Consider the following 17724-nt stretch of genomic DNA (forward strand, 5'->3'; position numbering starts at 1 on the left):
TTTACTGATTGTGTCCTTTTTCCTCATTTACAGAATTCTGGGTTCTTACTTGTATGGATATTCAACAAGCTGTTCACTCTGTTCTTAAACAGTTCTAATTTTTCAGTTCTAAATTGAAAACTATCTGGCTTGCTTTTTCCATTAATCTATGGATTCCAAATGACATGAATACATGGACAAACTCATAAGACTGCCTCTGATAGTTGAAAGCCCATGTTAACTTTGCCAAATCCAAAAGCTTACGTTAGAGTGTTTCTATTTCTGGTAATATAAAGGTTGAAATGTTCAGAAAACTCTCTTAATCGACAAACTCCGAAATGTAAGGAGTAGTAAGTAATATAGGGATCCTTAACGTAACATATCTGTGTTAAAATAGATCTATTAGTGCTTTAAATGCACTAATTTATCATGTTAAAGCAAGGAAAAGGAAAAGACATTTTTATTTCAACAGGTATAATTATAGTAACCAATTATTCTTCACAGAAATTTCATAATACAGTAGGAAAAGAAATCACTTTTGTTAAAATGACAAAGGTTTTGAAACCTATGAAAAACACAGCAAACAGACTCATTAGTAAAATGTTATTATACCTTAAAAACTAGAATTCAGACAAGGCAAAAATGACAAAGAAGATTAAAACCATTTTATAAATGGGGGGAAAAAGAAGGTAAGATATTGAAGGGTGATTTAGAAGTGTCTGGGAGAAGTTGGGGATGAGGGGAGTAGATAAGATCAAAATACATTGTAATCATAAATGAAATTATAAAAGGCTACATGAATAAAATTTATAAAAGAATATCATTGTTGAAATTTGAATGATCAAATTATTTATTATTTGTTTGTTTGTTTATTTATTTGTTACTTTTTGAGAGGGTCTCATTATGTTGCTCTGAACTCACAACATAGACCAGGCTAGTCTCAAGTTCACAGAAATTCACTTGTCTTTGATTCTCTAGTACTGAGATTAAAAGGTTACCACCAAGCCTGGCTATTTAGGTATTTTTTAATATCATATTTTTAAGAGCTTCACCTTTTCATCAAAATGCTTTCTTTTCAAAATTACCATCAGTTTTATGTGGTTAGACTCATAATTCAATATTACCTGTCATTCCATGACTTCTCATTCTCCCCATCTTGTACTCTGCTTTCAGTGATGGTAAGAGTGCTGCTCCAATGGCTATGCCATCTAACATGGCGCTAAATTTGAGAACAATAGGCTTCTTCTCTAAACCTTCTGGTAGCTGAGGAAATTCATTTGTTTCAATAGGAGTTTGATTAACACTTGTTGGAGTTTTCTCGGAAGGCAGTGGGGTTGCAATATCTTCTTTCATAGGCTGTGGGCTATAAACCAAAAGAAAACATTAAAACTATTAGCAAATACTATTTTATTGAATAAAATTAGTGGATTTCTCGGTGGAAAAACAGCTAATAAATAATGATCTAGAAAAACAGACAGAGTAATAACTTATGTCATAACTTATTAACATGAGAACTAAAGACTTAGATTAAAAAATGGTAGAAAAAACCATCAAGACTATCAAAATACATGCTATTTCATCACTTTATAGGATGGGGAAAAGCAATCATGTATGTACACACACAGAAAGAGAGAGAGAGATACTGTGAAAAGGTCTCATTTTACTGCCTTTTAAAATGCTATATGGCATTGTAGTCCATCTTCAATCATAAACAGTAATTTCACAATAAAAGAACATATAAAACCATGCAGGCTATAAATGACCACTGCAATTTCTTAAAATTAAACAAGGACTGACAGGTCTAGAACTCATTAATTTACTTTTTTAAAAAAAAATTGGTTTGCTTGCTTGCTTATTTATTTATTTATTTGTTTGTTTTTTTCAAAACAGGGTTTCTCTGTAGTTTTAGAGTCTGTCCTGAGACTAGCTCTTGTAGACCAAGCTGGCCTTGAACTCAGAGATCCACCTGCCTTTGCCTTCTGAGTGCTGAGATTAAAGGTGTGCGCCACTACTGCCCAGCTTTTTTTTTTTTTTCCCCTCTTTTTCAAGACAGGGTTTCTCTGTGTAGCTTTGGAATCTGTCTTGAAACTTGCTCTGCAGACCAGGCTGGCCTCGAACTCACAGAAATCTGCTTGCTTCTGCCTTCCAAGTGTTGGGATTAAAGGTGTGTGCCACCACTGTCCAGCTAATTGGTATTCTTGATGATGCCAATAAAAATTGAGAATCTCTCAAACTTTATGTTTATGCTCCCTATTTAGCATGAGACAATGACAGGGCCATGATGATGTAATACTTTAATGATATGCACTATGATTCTCCCATGATGTCATTTGAATACTCTACCAGTCCCATTACTGTGAGAGTCAATGCTTAAAATAACTGCTCATTTTCGGGCAAACCTCTGCTATCACGGCAAAAATAAAAGGTATATTTTATTGTATAGTCACAGAATATATAAAAAATGAAATAACTCACGCTGTGGAAGGCTGTCTAATAAGGTCTGAGATTTGTTTGGATAATTGATGAGAGCTTCGAACCATCATGCTGTGTAAGGTAGCAGGATGCTGAGGGATGTTGATACTGATAGCTCCTACTTTGAATACTGCAGCATTGTTTGTCTTCAGCCCTCTTTGGGCACTGTAGAGGGCTTGGGACTTGGCAATACTACATTTCACCACAGTTCTAGCAACAGAGGAGAAAGACTGTTAAAACATAGACAAATGAAAATTTTGGAAGAATACCAAGAATATAATATATTCTTACTCAATGAGTTAGAATAGATCATTCATATGTCAAGAATATGAAAAGCTAGTTTAAAAGATCTTAAAAAGAAACTAAATTTATACTGCATAGAAAAGTCTATTGTTTCTTTAGTAAATACTAATGTGAGTAAAAGCACAAACATTAGCACATCGTTATATATATAATACACACACACACAAAAATCCCATTTTGATTTTTTTTTCTCACTCAGAATCCTCTTTTATCCTCCAATTTATTTTTGGGATCTAAAGCGACAGACACAATACAAAAAGAAAAATACACTTATTATATTTCTAAAATATAATCAAAGAACACACACGTAATTCCAACAATCATCTACTCTGTTAAAAGAAATAGAAGGCAGACAGCCTGTTGCTTGAACTCGGGAAAAGGGAGTGGGAACTGGCCCTGGTGTGATGAGGCCAGACTGAACAGTAGCTCTGGTGCTCTGTAAACTGCACTCTCCATGACTCTTTGGTCAGTCTTTGTGGACATCTGTCATGAACTTTTTGTATATACAGTGGGAATAACAAGTGTGGTTCAAACTTTTAATCATTTTTTTAAGTGAGATTTTGACTTGACATTTCTTCCTTGAATAATAAACATGTGTACCTTAAACTAAGAGGCTAACTCTCTTTAAAAATAACAAAACTGCAAACAGAGGACTCATACTAACAACCTACACACTAATTCATATCCCAGGTCTCTCTACATCTCTTTCAAGACTGACAAGAGCATCCTCTACAACTTCTAGTTGAATTTCATCAGTGCAGAATCATCATGCTGTTTAATTCTGGAAAGCCTTTATCTGCATCACAAATCTTGCTGATGTTTATTCAAGAGCAACAGTTTAGGTCAATGTGCATTGAACTTTTATTAGTTCTTTACATATAGTAAAAGTATAAGTTGAAAACAATCAATATATCTTCATTATTTTTCACATCTACTTTTATAACCTGTTAGCCTGCCTAAAAATCATTTAAGATTTTATAAGAAAACGTACAAAACTTAATTCTCAATTTAAACCAAAATTTAAAATAGAAAGCTCACAGGCCTCTACTAAGGTGGTTCAGTGGAAATTTTGATTTCAAAGACTGAAGATTTGCCCCGTTCAACAGTAGAGAGCCTAACTTACACTGTAATTTATCACCTTTACACCAATCTAGTAGCTCTGTCTCAATCTCTACACTCCCTCCAGGCCTTGCCTCCTCGAATTGGCTTCAAACATAAAAAAGGAAAGAAGGTGGAGGATATTAATTTACATAACTTGGCCTGTGCTGACTACCTCAAATCAGTTTGCTTTTTTCTACAATAGCAATGTGGAATGTGTGACATGATCATAAGCTATTTAGTCAATACGTAAAGCTGGGAAATCTTTCCCACTTAGCAACTGTATTCTAGATAACTGTCTCTCTCAGCAGAAAGCCTAAGAATAGAACAGGGTAGCCTAACATGATGATATGACAACAAAGACCACCTTTCACTTTTCCATTACTGCCTTCCTGGAGCCTTTCTAGTACATAATATTCAAGTCCATAAATATTTTCTTCAGAGATGCGATCTTTGGCCACTAAAAGCATTCTCTATAAAGTCAATATTGATTTTCTGTTAAGTATCAAGAGAAAGTGAATAAAATGAAAAAATCTAGGTAATGTCTGAGTGGAACTAAATGTGGTTCTGTTTATGTTTTTCTATAAAAGCAAAAGGCATAAAAAAACCACTAATGTTACACAGGATATTTTCCAGTATTAAAATTCAATTTTTAATACTTTTAGTTGGCTCATAAAATGAAACCAAACATACTAATATCAACAATAGACTTTTAACAAATGATGTTTTGTCTATGGCTTGTTATCAATAATGAAACATATTTCATAAAATATGATAATCGTATCAACAGGAAACATAATATATAGGTCACCTATCTAGTCAACATATTTAAAATTTATAAAAAATGAACAAAGACATAACTATGCTAAGTAAAATGTTAATGTGACATGTGACTGCAAACAAAATATCATATACACGATAGTTTAAATGAAGATACTCAAAATATAAATATGCATATAGCAAAAGCCATAGATAAAACTTGACAACCAGATATTAAAATATCCCCATTAAAGAAAATCAGAAAGCTGAAACATGCAAGTTGTATTGTTAGTTTTTAAAAATTACTTCGTAATTAACAAAAACTCACCAAGTGAATTTCTTTTGGTTTGTTACAGTACCAAACAGTAACATGTCTACAGAAACACAAGCAACACACACTAGAAGTCTGTCTTACCTAAGAGACAGCCTCACTTAGGCTGTGATTTACTACTAATATGTATTAAACTACTGGTGTCTATGATAAAGCTTTGAAATGGTAGCTAGCTATACACATACCATGAAGATAATATAAACATTATACAGTATGATATTAATCGCAAGTCATGAAAAATAGTATGACATACAGAAACTCTTGTTTGGCTGTACTTGTAGGAGATGTAGGAAAATCCTCCAATCTACAGATGCAGATTCAAGGGAAAGCAGGAAAACAAAAAGGAAGCAATCAGCATTCATATGTAAGTGAGTTACAACAGGACTGCATATCAGGAAACTTTACTAATGTCTAATGTCCAGTTCTTAAAATTTTTTCAAATTATTTTTGAAACTACCTTTCCCCACTCTATTTCCTTTCAGCTGCAGTTAGAAATACAATGCTGAAGAATAAATTCAAAAAATGTTAAGAAAAAGTCTTAATTCTAAGAGGTTGGCAGTAACAGATGAGTAACTTTTACATTTCAAGTAAAACTGATAAGAAATATCAATTTTGTATTTTTAAAACCTCATTAAATACATGTTAACTTTTACAAGCTGAGAGATAGCACAGACAATGAGACACAAGATAAAGCTAGCACTGGGGACACCTAAGGGAATCTGGCTTGCTTTGGGAAGAGGCAAAAGTACACATGGCTTAGAGTCAATGGAACAATCATGAAGTGTGCTTTCTGTAATGATTTTCTGCAGATGAGAGAGGAAGATGGAAGCAGTGCAGCTTTGGGACTCTTCTGACTGGACTACTTTAAACAGTTTATGCTGATACTTTAATCTTTCTAAATCTCAACTTCTTTTTATGTTATAAAGTAGAGCTAAAAAAATCACCTCAGCTCACAGAACTGCATTGAGATTAAGTAAAGAAACTGATAATCAGTTCCTAACCCACAGCAGGGGTTTCATAATACAACTAAATATTATTCTATAATGTTTTAACCATGGGGATTTCCTTGTCTTCCTAATCCCTTAAAAAAAAAAAAGAAAAGAAAAAGAAGGAGAAGGAGGAAAAGGGGGGAGAGGAGGAGGAAAAGGAGGAGGAGAGAAAGAGGAGGAGGAGGAGGAGGAGGAGGAGGAGGAGGAGGAAGAGGAAGAAGAAGAAGAAGAAGAAGAAGAAGAAGAAGAAGAAGAAGAAGAAGAAGAAGAAGAAGAAGAAGAAGAAGAAGAAGAAGAAGAAGAAGACAACGACAACTGCTTAGTAAGTGGAATCTGGACCCTGGAAAGCTCCTAGAAATAAACTGTCAATGATTCCAGGTCTAAGCTACGTGGGCAAGGGACCTCCTCTACCAGGCCCTGGCCTGTTTATAGATATCTACTTAAAATGTTGCCCAAGGTAGGTATGCATTACCCCAATTTCCAAAACACTGTGACTAGAACTGTAACTGATTATGTTTACTAGCTGATCTATTAGTAAGTTTTATAGTAGTAGCCAAATCTTCTACTTAGTGGTTAGCTAGTTTGAGGGCTATATTTTAGGACAACATTAGCATGATATTAGTTATCCCATCAAAGAGGAACAAATTCTCAAAATATGACCTTAACTATTCAAACAATTTTAGTTATAATGCAAAACTGATCCACTAAAAACAAATTACAAATTAAGGCAAATACTGCCAAAGATATAAACAATGCCATATGGTTAAATGCAATCTTGATAGACAGTGTTGGAATACCACGAGCAAATGTTATCAATATCAAAATAATTCTGACCAGATCCAAGAATAGAACTTATATTAAAAAAAGAAGAAAACAAAGTAGAGTTGAAATATAATATATGGGTTTTTATTTACTTGGATTTTTGTTGTCATTGATGTTTCTTTTTCTTTAAGAAAAAAATAATCCAGGGTAGCCTGGCACACAATATATAGCCAAAGTTGGCCTCTAATTTGTGGTACTGTCCTGCCTCAACCTCCCAAGTACTGGAATTACAGTTGTGAGCTGCCACACCAGCTTGATATGCTCTTTTAAAAAGGCTTAATTTATACTGTAACACAGATTTCAAAGGATTTACTGATAAGTTTGTTAAATGCAAAATGACAAATTTGAAGTCTAGGTGAATATGAGTAATGATTACTTATCTAATAAAGTAAGTAATTCATTAAATTAAGTGAGTTACTTAATCCTTAGTATAAAGTTAAGAGTTTTAGTTTTGTAATTTTAATTAACTATTTAAATGATAGGAAAACTTGCAACCTACATGCTAAAGAGAAATTTGTACTGTGATCTTTTTCCCATAAGACTACCTCACAAAGTACTAAAAATTGGGCTTTTTCATTTTTTATTTCTTTCTTATTTTTAAACAGAGGTGAATTTAGGGTAAGAAGGGAGAGCAAAATCAATTATTTTTTCCAAAAATATTTTACTAGGTGATATTCTTGGAAGCTTCTTTGGCGGTTCTAGCCGAGGAATGCAGCTTGTTTTATACTCTTGACCAAAAACTGGTTCTCCTCTATTGGCGGTGAAGAAGGAAGGAGACACCAGATCAATCAAATCAACACTGGAGATCAATGGGGTGACAGATGTTGCAGTCAGATTGCCCTCATATCCTATTAGGTGATATTCTAAACGACAGTATCTAGAAATCTGTGTAAATCTCAAAATTAAACCAAGTACTAGTTCATTCAAGGAATTCCAAGTGTTCTATAAGCTGTAACAAAGAAGTAGAAGAAAACAGTAAAAGTAAACACACTTACTGTATATTTGGTGTGATCCCTTCAAGTAGCACAATATTAACCCCACCAATGTGAGCAGTAGCACACGTCTCCGTCATCTTCTGATGTAAAACATCTTAAATATGAGAAAAAATATTCTGAGTTCTCGAAATAATATCATTGTATCTTATAGTAAAATTACCTTATTCATAATATATTTGGTGACAAATGATAACTGTAAATTATGATAAAATGCACTCAATGTTAAATTGCCTTAAGAAAACTTCCTCAGCTTACTTTTTTGTATTCATATGCGCATATAGAGTCTATACGAAAACTGGAATTATACAAAAATGCACTTTAACAAGCTTTCATGAATTAAATAATTTAATGGTGTTAAATGGTCTATACCACAGATATACTTTGAACGTAAAAAAGAAATCAAATAAACTATTACTCTTGGTCCATATAATTGTTATGGTTTTAAAATACTTATTACTTACAAAACTAAATAAAATAAACATAACATTTTGCCTGATTCTCTCTTTTAGCATTTTTTTCATTTAAATAAATCCTATGATACAATTTGAAATGAATAAATTTTAAACTGTCTTGGGGCTATAAAAATAACAATTAGCTCTTTAACATCAGTCATTTTCACACAATTATGATTTTTTTTTGTCCTATGTTTGTAAGAACTAGAACTGCTAGGCTCAAGAATAAATTTCGTGTAAAGACTATTGATAAAACTTGGGGAATGTTAAACCAATTGAATTAGAAGAGATTGTCCATCTCCCAGATTCTAACCAAAAGAACCAATATAACTCTTATATTAATTAAGACAGAAGAAAAAAAACTGGTTAATTTTAAAACCACTGAAGTTAAAGAAAATTTTACTTCAATGTAGCCATCTGAAGTATGTGCACCACACATCCCTTGTTTTGTATTTGAGAATTAATGTGTTTGCATGTCTCTCAGCAATAATCTTTATAATCTTTCATTTCTGCAATAATTTTTTTAATCTCACATAAATTTTCATGCAAAATCAGTGTTTGATTGACTTTTGTTTCATAATCAGGGTATGAAACAAAACAGTCAAAGATGGGTATTTAATGCAAAATTTAGATTTATTTATTGGATAACCACAAAATTAACAAAAACACACATTCATTCATAATTTTCTTTTCTTGTGCAATACAAAAATTTCTGAAACTGGGGGGATATTTTACAACTGACTATATCTGGTGGAATTATTTTTTTGTGATACACAAAGTTGTAACAGCAGGGGCCTGCTTGTTGGGGTTTCTGTCCTGCCCAGTTCCCACAGCCAGTAAGCCCCCCAAAAATCACACAGAGGTCTCCATAACTTATAACCCGATTGGCCCATTAGCCAATATAACTTACATTAACACATTATTCTTATCTATGTTAGATCTTATAACTTATATTAACTTATAACTTATATTATTAGCTCTTATAACTTATATTAACCCATTATTCTTATCTATGTTAGCCACATGGCTCAGTACCTTTTTTGGTGGGGCAGGTCACATCCTGCTTCTTTGGTGTCTGGGCAGGACTGTGAAAAGAGCTTCCTTCTTCCCATAATACTCCATTTCTTGATGCCCCACCTCTACTTCCTGTATGGTTGTCCTGCCTATACTTCCTGCCTGGCTACTGGCCAATCAGTGTTTATTTAAAACATGATTGACACAATACAGACAATTCTCCCGCACCACAAAGTTATGGACTATATTCATGCAGATGTTCTCCTAGATTTAATATGATATTTTCTATTATCATTTTTTAGATGAATGGCACATTTTCATTAATAGAGGGGAATTTTTCCATCCACTAATAGAATTTTTATAAAGCTTTTAGCTTTTCTAAATATTAAAATGAGTATTAGGTTATAAGATTTCTAAAGAAGTAGTAAGGAAAAGCAAATATTTTACAAATTTAACTTTTTATTCAATTTTTGGACATCAGAAACCTGTTATTGGCATTCAAAGACAAGCTAGTGAACAGGTACTCAGCATCACACATTAATGAGCCCATGCCCAAGGACTTCCTTCTGTTAGGTATCAAAGCTCCCTCTATTCACAGATCTTGACTAACTTGCAGAATTTCTGCAACAACTGGCATCACTTCTTTCACAAAGCAACATCACAGCACCATAAAAGCACCACACCTTTCATTCTTTCCTTAAGAGTAAAACTGCCATGGATCCTCTTCAGCTCTGACTCCATTGTCAGCCCACCAATGTCTGCCTCGAGGTGTGTGCGGTTCACCATGCCAATCCCAAACACGATTAAAGTAACATGCTGAGGCTCAGAGGTTACCAGACTACGTTTCCTCTGTGTCTTAGTCAAACTGTTGTTGTCTTGTTCATTCTCAAACACAACTCTACATGTTGGCTCTGTAGGACTCCGAACACCTTTTCAGCAAACAGAAGTATATGGTTTGAGATTTGAAAAATGCAACCAACATAAAGAATGATCTAAATACTGCATTAGCTTTCTTGGTTTCAAATTCCAAATTAGACCTTTACCTTCTCTAAATGATATAACTATTTTTCCAATATCTCCCCTAGTATCTACCAAAAGATATCTGAAATTAGTCTATCTAAATCTCTTAAAGAGTAGTCTAAGGATGTGTAACAATCTAGTGGCTTAGTTTTACCTTCTGGTCTTCAGGCAAGCTTTATTTATAAGACATAAATAAAATTTCACTATAGTAGTTCATGTTAAGAGTCAGGGAAGATGGGAACTTTACAGATAGAATATCTGAGTATCAGCACTATTATCTCTCCTTGGTAACTACCAATTTCTCTATATTTCAATAATTTATACCATTAATATGATGAGCAACCTATCATTTTCTTTAGCATTCCTACACAGAAATTTTAAAAATCATAAAAATGCCTGTTACCTGCTGGTCCAAATGTTTCTGATGATTTTTCCAATATTCCTGTTGGATCTGAGATAAGTGAATAGAAGTTAAGCAATTTATACATATTCTGCCAGCACTCAGCCGAAGGCTCACTTTGTTCTGACACTGTAATGGAATCTGAGTCATCCATATGGATGGTCATGTGATCCACTACATCTTTTGAACCTTTCCTAGACACTTTCGAAGTTCTTCTTTCAGACCTTCCTAGTGAGTTTTTGTTTCGGGATTCTTTTTTGTTGTTCTCATTGTTGGTCCGTTTGGTCTTAGCATTATTTACTCTGTTCCCACCATTGAGACTTCCTCTAGAACTACGGCTGAAGTCAGATGAACGGAAATCCCGGTGTTTTCTGGTTTTGAAGGTAGGTGTAGGAGAAGCTGATCCAGCTGTGTATCTACTAAGTTTAATGTCTGTCTGAGTTGCTTTGATGTCATCTATCATTGTACTGAACTGATGGATAAGACGAACCAGAGCCATATCCACATGTTGACTTATTGACTGGCAGGAAATAGTAAAGTTGCAGTGGAAGGTGTTGTAATAGCGCTTATTGAGATCGTGAAAGGAAAGAGCACTGGTAGGGTTCTGAGGAGTACACACTGACTTTTCCATCACAACAGCACTGATACTGAAGGTTTCCAACATTAATGCTGGTTTGAACTCAAGCGGAGGAAGATTCACATGGCCTTGCCTAAAATGTTCAAAAGAAAAAAAAAAGCTGTTACTTCCTTTTTTGAAGACTAGTATAGCATATTCTTATGCATTTATAAACATAATAACCTCGAAGGAGAAATGTACCATTAAGTAAGAGATTCAATACATTCGTGTTTGCACTAGTCTAGTCTTTTCAGGAATTAGCAAACAGCCTTTAGTTTTTCTTGTTAATTTTACACTAAAATTTACTAATAAGTCAATATCATTCATTTTCAATTTAAAAAGTTTCAATAAAATAATAATCCAACAGTATACCCAGCAATATAGAAACTCAGAGTTAACAAGAGATCAGTTAGAAGCAGGCCCTCATACTAAATGATTAAGTAAATTTTCAACTCATTATAATTTTATTTGCTATTAGAAAATCCTCATAGCTTGGTCTGACGAGTTTCAAATGGAAATGAAAACTAATTAAAACAAAACCACACTAAAAATTCCTAAAATCTTACACAAAAATTATTATAAACCCTTCACTTATCTAAAAACTTCTACGAAAGAATTACGATCACTTTAAACATTTTATTTTTAAAAACCACTAAACTTCTATCAACAATAACAAATCTCAAGTAAAGCAGTATTTCCTCTCTTTTTTCATATGCACTGTGAGTATACTGCCACACAGAGCAAATTAAACAGAGACTATATTCTTATTTTAAAAAATCAGAAACTAATTTAAGTTTATAACTAGAACATGTAATTCCTTACTGAGTAATAGCATTTATTAATAAAATATATGGCAAACTATAGTATAATATGTACAAATACAGGCACTCACAAGTTGCTGACTATCAATGTTCTACATGTGGTTACAGAAGGAAACACTATACTGAGAACTAGAACAAACAGAAGACTAAAAAGATATGAAATAATCCAAAACTGGGGTAGGGGCAATAACAAATCTCCGAGAAAAAAATAAACAAACCAAAAAACCTGAAGTGTATAATGATGACCAAAAGGAAGAAGAGTTGAGAAAAGGAGAAAAGAATTCTGGGTACATGCTGAAGAACATTTAGAACAAAAGCAGTAAGGTGAGTTAAGGAAAGGCAAAATGGTCAAAGGTGGCATTTCTGATAATGTTTTTTGTAACATATTAAGGTGTTCTTTGTATTTTAACAAGGTATAAGAATATACCCAAAGTAAAATTCCAACTTCTGAAAAGAACAATCAAACCTATTAATAGGCAGTAAGGAAACGGAAGAACTACTCATGAAAACATAGAATGGCAGTAACAGCTCCTATCTTTAGTGCACATGTGTGCATTTGTTTCTGATGGCCGTGCTATCAATATGAATTTTACTCTAGTCCTAATACTGTCTGAGGGGCTGGAGAGGTAGCTCAGTGACTAAGAGTGTCTGCTCTGCAATCATGAGGACTGGCATCGACCTTAGCACTCATTCAACAAGGCAAGCATCCCATGAAAACCTGTAAGCCCCACTCTAAGGGTTAAGGAAGTAGGAGGATTTCTAACATTTGCTAACTTCCAGTCTAGCTAACAAAATATTAATCTCAGGTTAGGGAGAGACTCTGTCTCAAATGAACAGGTAGAAAATGTCAGAGAATACCTGACACCTTCTTCTGGTCTCTCTGCATGTGTACACTCCACCCTCATACATACACATGTGCACACAACCATACAGACACATGCATACATATATAAATAGATCCATGACTACACAAATCTGCTAAAAGTTGATTCAAAGGTAAGTTAGGAATAAACTGTAAGTGCAAAGATTAAAACCAAAGAGTCATAAAAACTCTACTATTGAAGCTAAGCATATAAATGCTGAGTGCATTTATCAATAGATATACTTTAGAATACCTCATGTACATGCTTCAAAATATGTCTAAAATAGACTATTTGATCCATTAATAAAATCAACAAAATATTTATAACAAAATATGGTTATTACATTTATTAATTAGAAATTAACTTCTCATTGTTACTAAAATTAATTATAACTCTTGGTTAAAATTTTATACACTATGATGTCACCTTCTTGCTCTTTTGCCTTTCCTGTCTTTAGCTGTGTCTGAATCTACAATATCTGCTCTGAGGCAGTCCAAAGTTCCTGAAAATGAAAGATGTTCTCCAAAGTACATCCGGTAACAGAGGGGCATTGTGTCCTGTGACTGGATCCCAGTATGGCTCAGAAGAGGTTTAAAAACAACCTAGAAGACATCAAACAACCATATTAACACAATCAATTGTTCATTGTTTACTTCTGTTCTTAGCCCAGCACACAGTATCTATTACCACAAAATGAAATGAAACCAAAAGATGAAAACAAAGATTAGCTCTATCTTCCCTGAGATTTAAATAATTTATATTCACTTATGCTTTTTAAAAAGTCTATGAATACCCAGCGTACTTCTATTAAAACAAAACAAAACTAGTACCCAGCCTTGTGGCTCAAGCCTATTATCACAGCTAATAGAGAAGACAGTCAAAAGGAATATGAATTCAAAGTATGCTGGGCTGTGGAATGAGTTCAAAGCCAGCCTTATCTCAAAATAATATTTTAAAACGGGATGGGGCTACAGCTCAGTAATAGAGCACTTGCCTAGATGAGTTCAATTTCCAGGAGTGGAAACAAAGCCAAAACAACTAAAAATCAATATATACGGTTCAATAATAGTTTACCAATTCTTGCAATAATATAAAAACAGTTTACATGTTGTATTATGAACACTTATCCCATTTTTAAATGCTATCACTTGGCTATATCTGCCACTTAGCATGTTTTAGAACACATATTTTAAAGTTTCCTTCTCTAAATGCTTACAGAAGTGCATAACTCCCATGAAATCTCCAGCTAACTTAATGTCACAGAAGCAAATACATGTGTCTAATAAGAGTACCATAATACTTTAATTATCAACTCTCTGATGTTTATTTCTTTTTCCTTCTCCATATCCTATGTCTGAATGCTATACAGTGGTTTCCCAGCTCCTTGTAATTCATGGCACCTTATCCCTTAGATGAAGCTTAAAATGTCCTATCAAAACAAACTAAAGAAGGTAAGTTTATGCTCTGAGACTCAAGTTCAGATTTCCAGATGTCCTAGGTTCTTTGTACTTAAGAATACATGCCATTCTTGTGAAGATGTGAAAGCCTAGTATGAAAAATATTCAAACAATTTTACTTTAGTCTGGCACATGGCAAGAAATTTTTAACTTATGTCAGCAGTGGGAGTGCTGAAGCATATAGCAGTTCGGGGTCAATTGTTTGAGGATCCACCATTGTTTCCACAAGGCTATACTAATTAATTTCATACTATTTGTTATATCCTGATTTCTTAACCTCATCTATAACCTACTGATCTCTTGTTCAGTCTGACAACTTGTCCTAATCTGATGGTACTGTGTTTTTGCCTGCTCAGAAATGAACTGCTCTATCCCAGTGCTTAGACTTGAGTAATAATTTCTATAGGTTCCCTGTGGTGGCCAAAGAAACTTAATAGGGAGCCAGTAATTGCTTAAGGGCCTTTGACCTTCGGCTCTAGAATACCTGGGAGATCCTAGTGGCCTGCAGGTGAGAGAAAAATAGAACTGTGAGATTTTACAGCTGCCTTTACTTCTGTAAAATCTGTTGATTGCTATGGAAAAGGGATGAAATGGTCTTTTATTACTATATACGAGGAAAGAAAGAAATAGCTGATGGAAAGTAAGACACTTAATGTATTTTATCAAATACAGTATTTTATACTTTAAGATTCCTTCTCTAAATGCTTACAGAAGGTACTACTCTGGTCAAATCCCCAGCTAACTTAATGTCACAGAAACAAATACATGTCTCTAATAGTAGAGTACCATAATACTCTGTATCAACTGCCCATCGGTGGATTCGATTCCATGAATACTTGTCATACATGCCTTTCTGATGTTTGTCTCTAAAACCACCTTAATCATGCCCTTTGTCTATAAGGCTACAGTCTTTCTGTTAGCAGTAAGAATAAATTCACTGAATCAAAATTTGAACTGGGTATACGTCTTTGTGTTTCTCAGTGGATTCAAATACTAATAAGCACAAAGAACTTGAAACAGAAGCCCAAAAGATTTTCCTACTCTCTCATTAAAGAGAGAGCAAGAAAGAGAAGTCCTAAAAACTACTCCAAAGTATAAAATAAGTAAATCTGGTATATATAAAAAAGGGGGAAACTAATAATTTACAAACTTGCAGCTTTCCCAAAAATTTTAGAATAAAAATCGTATTATGTTCAAAAGATCTCTGCAATTGGCTTTAAACATCAATTATTTCTCAATTCTGTATAAATGTCATTCTGCCCCAACCCTTTCTTTTGTGTGTGTCCTGAATTCCTTCTAAGTACATATTTACATTCAAGCCTCTTTCAGTTAGACAGTTCTTAAACATTATGTCCCACTCTCCAATCTGCCTTCTACTCAAACTGAAAGATATTCCAAACAAGTTCACACTATTTATCTATGTTAAGTCTCAGCCATGGGACAAATGGCTGGGATTCCTATTTAATATATCAAAGTGTATCTGGCAGCCAGTTTCTCTCAACATCCCCCAGCATCCCAACTGATACAGGGTAGAGTTGGCATACCCCTTTCTCTATGCTCATCCCAACTCTCCAGTTCAGAGACTGGACTTCCCTTCCTCCATAGGCTCCTCCCTATATTACCAGCCATTTTGGTTACTGGCTTCTTTTATTCTTTTGCCTTCTTGACTCTGCACCTGGCTTCCCTCTCTCTTCTCTTTCTCCCCCTGCTCTTCTCCCCACATGGACCAGCTTAGCATGATCATGTACACTTTGAAAACAGCCAGATGTCCCTGACTGTCTTTGCTCTCCATTTTATAAACTTGTTCCTCCACCATGCTTAGCAGTCATGTCCTTTCCTTTTTGTCTGTGCACTTTGTATTTTTAATTCAGTTTATACTTTTGCAAAGCCACATTTCCTAGCATTTCATCATCACTGGTATGAACTACTTCAACAGTTTACCTTTCACCTCTACTTTTTCTCCTCATTGATTTATACTACTTGTTACTCATATATCTCCACTCCACATGTTTTAATTACTTTATTTCTCTATTCTAAATCCACTGTCTCAAAATTGCTCACTTAATAAAGTCTTAGATTTATATGAAAGACTGTGGGATATGGTAAAAATTTAACTTTCTAGTCACGTTACTGTAAAATTTTTACACATAATAAAAACATTATAATCAGACTTTCAATTTGATAAACTATTGGTTAATTTGCATTCATAATTAATCAATGTACTTTTTAAAGGCTGTTCCTTTCCTGCAAGAACGCTTTTACCACAGGCACAGAATAGAGTTCATTTGAACTTCAAGTACCTACTACCTATGGTTCCTCCTGTAAGCCCTGCTGAAGGAGGTATCAGTATCAAGTACAACAGGCAAGCTCACCTGTGCATCAGCAAGTTGAACAGCAGGAAAGCCTTGGTTTGCTTCTTCCACGCCTGCCACATCATCTTGACTAGTACTGTGCTGAGAATGTGTCCCATCCAGAGTATTCTGATCACTAGACAGGACGGTGTTGAAATCTGAGGCTGATGGTATCGTAGGAAGATTGGGTGCAACTCCTAACAGTAATATTTCAAGAGAAAAATGCGACTCATTTGTAAACCATAAAAGGGCATAACAAGTCAAATTTAAAGACAACCTATGTTGTAGTACCCTTATCAGACCACTGATAAAGAAAAGAAAAACTAATAATATGTAATAGTAAAATCTTATAGATGTAATTTATTTAAAAAAATTAAAACAAATATTCAGAAAATAATAGTGATCTTTATACAGGTACTCAAGCCAGTCAGTCCAAAATGTAGGATTTTACGACTGGAAAAATCTCTGAAAAACTGATGCAGCAGTCAAAAGGCACAGTGTTAATAGTCTCACACCCAGGTTTCCTGGGGATGAAAAAAAAAGAAAAAAACAACAAACTATGGCTTCTCTGGGCACTTTCTGTATCAATTCCAAGACAAAGGACTCTTGAGAAAGAGGATCTGTTCCATTCTAGTTCTCCTGTAATTTAAACTATAGCCACTTAGAACAGTGGTGAAATGAGAACCAGAAGAAATGCCAAGAACTGCAGGGTGCCATCTTTCTATCTTCTTCAGTCAAGAGTCAATGCAGAGACCTAGTATGTGGCTATCAGATCACTTCAAGACTGAGGTGAGCCACACCAACAATAGAAAGAGATGAATAGGCACTCACATTTTAGTAATTTCTATATGGAAAGAATTCACATGGTTCAGATAGCTGTTTGAAAAATTCATTTTAGCAGCCTTGAGTAATCAATACCAATATTTCTTCAGTATTTACTAACTTGGAAACCTTAGAAAATTGAAAAGGGAAGGCTAATATT

The 17724-nt window shown here is 34.2% G+C and overlaps 1 protein-coding gene across 10 annotated transcripts in view; it reads right to left on the reverse strand.

Moving 5' to 3' along the window:
- The window catches only part of Bltp1 (bridge-like lipid transfer protein family member 1), a 182171-nt gene that overhangs the window by 68592 nt on the left and 95855 nt on the right, over window positions 1-17724 (reverse strand). For 9 of the 10 annotated variants that reach the window (XM_085682396.2, XM_085682395.2, XM_085682390.2 and 6 more), the window contains exons 45-52: window positions 16764-16939; window positions 13361-13536; window positions 10638-11344; window positions 9898-10143; window positions 7749-7842; window positions 5196-5246; window positions 2455-2661; window positions 1104-1342 (exon numbers count right to left, since the gene is read on the reverse strand). In XM_085682396.2, coding sequence (XP_085538522.2) covers window positions 1104-1342; window positions 2455-2661; window positions 5196-5246; window positions 7749-7842; window positions 9898-10143; window positions 10638-11344; window positions 13361-13536; window positions 16764-16939 — 1896 coding nt within the window. The remainder of the gene's footprint in view (window positions 1-1103; window positions 1343-2454; window positions 2662-5195; window positions 5247-7748; window positions 7843-9897; window positions 10144-10637; window positions 11345-13360; window positions 13537-16763; window positions 16940-17724) is intronic. The other variant, XM_085682391.2, reaches the window with a different exon arrangement.

Source organism: Myodes glareolus, chromosome 20, assembly GCF_982192425.1.
Source record: "Myodes glareolus chromosome 20, mMyoGla1.1, whole genome shotgun sequence".
Taxonomy (NCBI): domain Eukaryota; kingdom Metazoa; phylum Chordata; class Mammalia; order Rodentia; family Cricetidae; genus Myodes; species Myodes glareolus.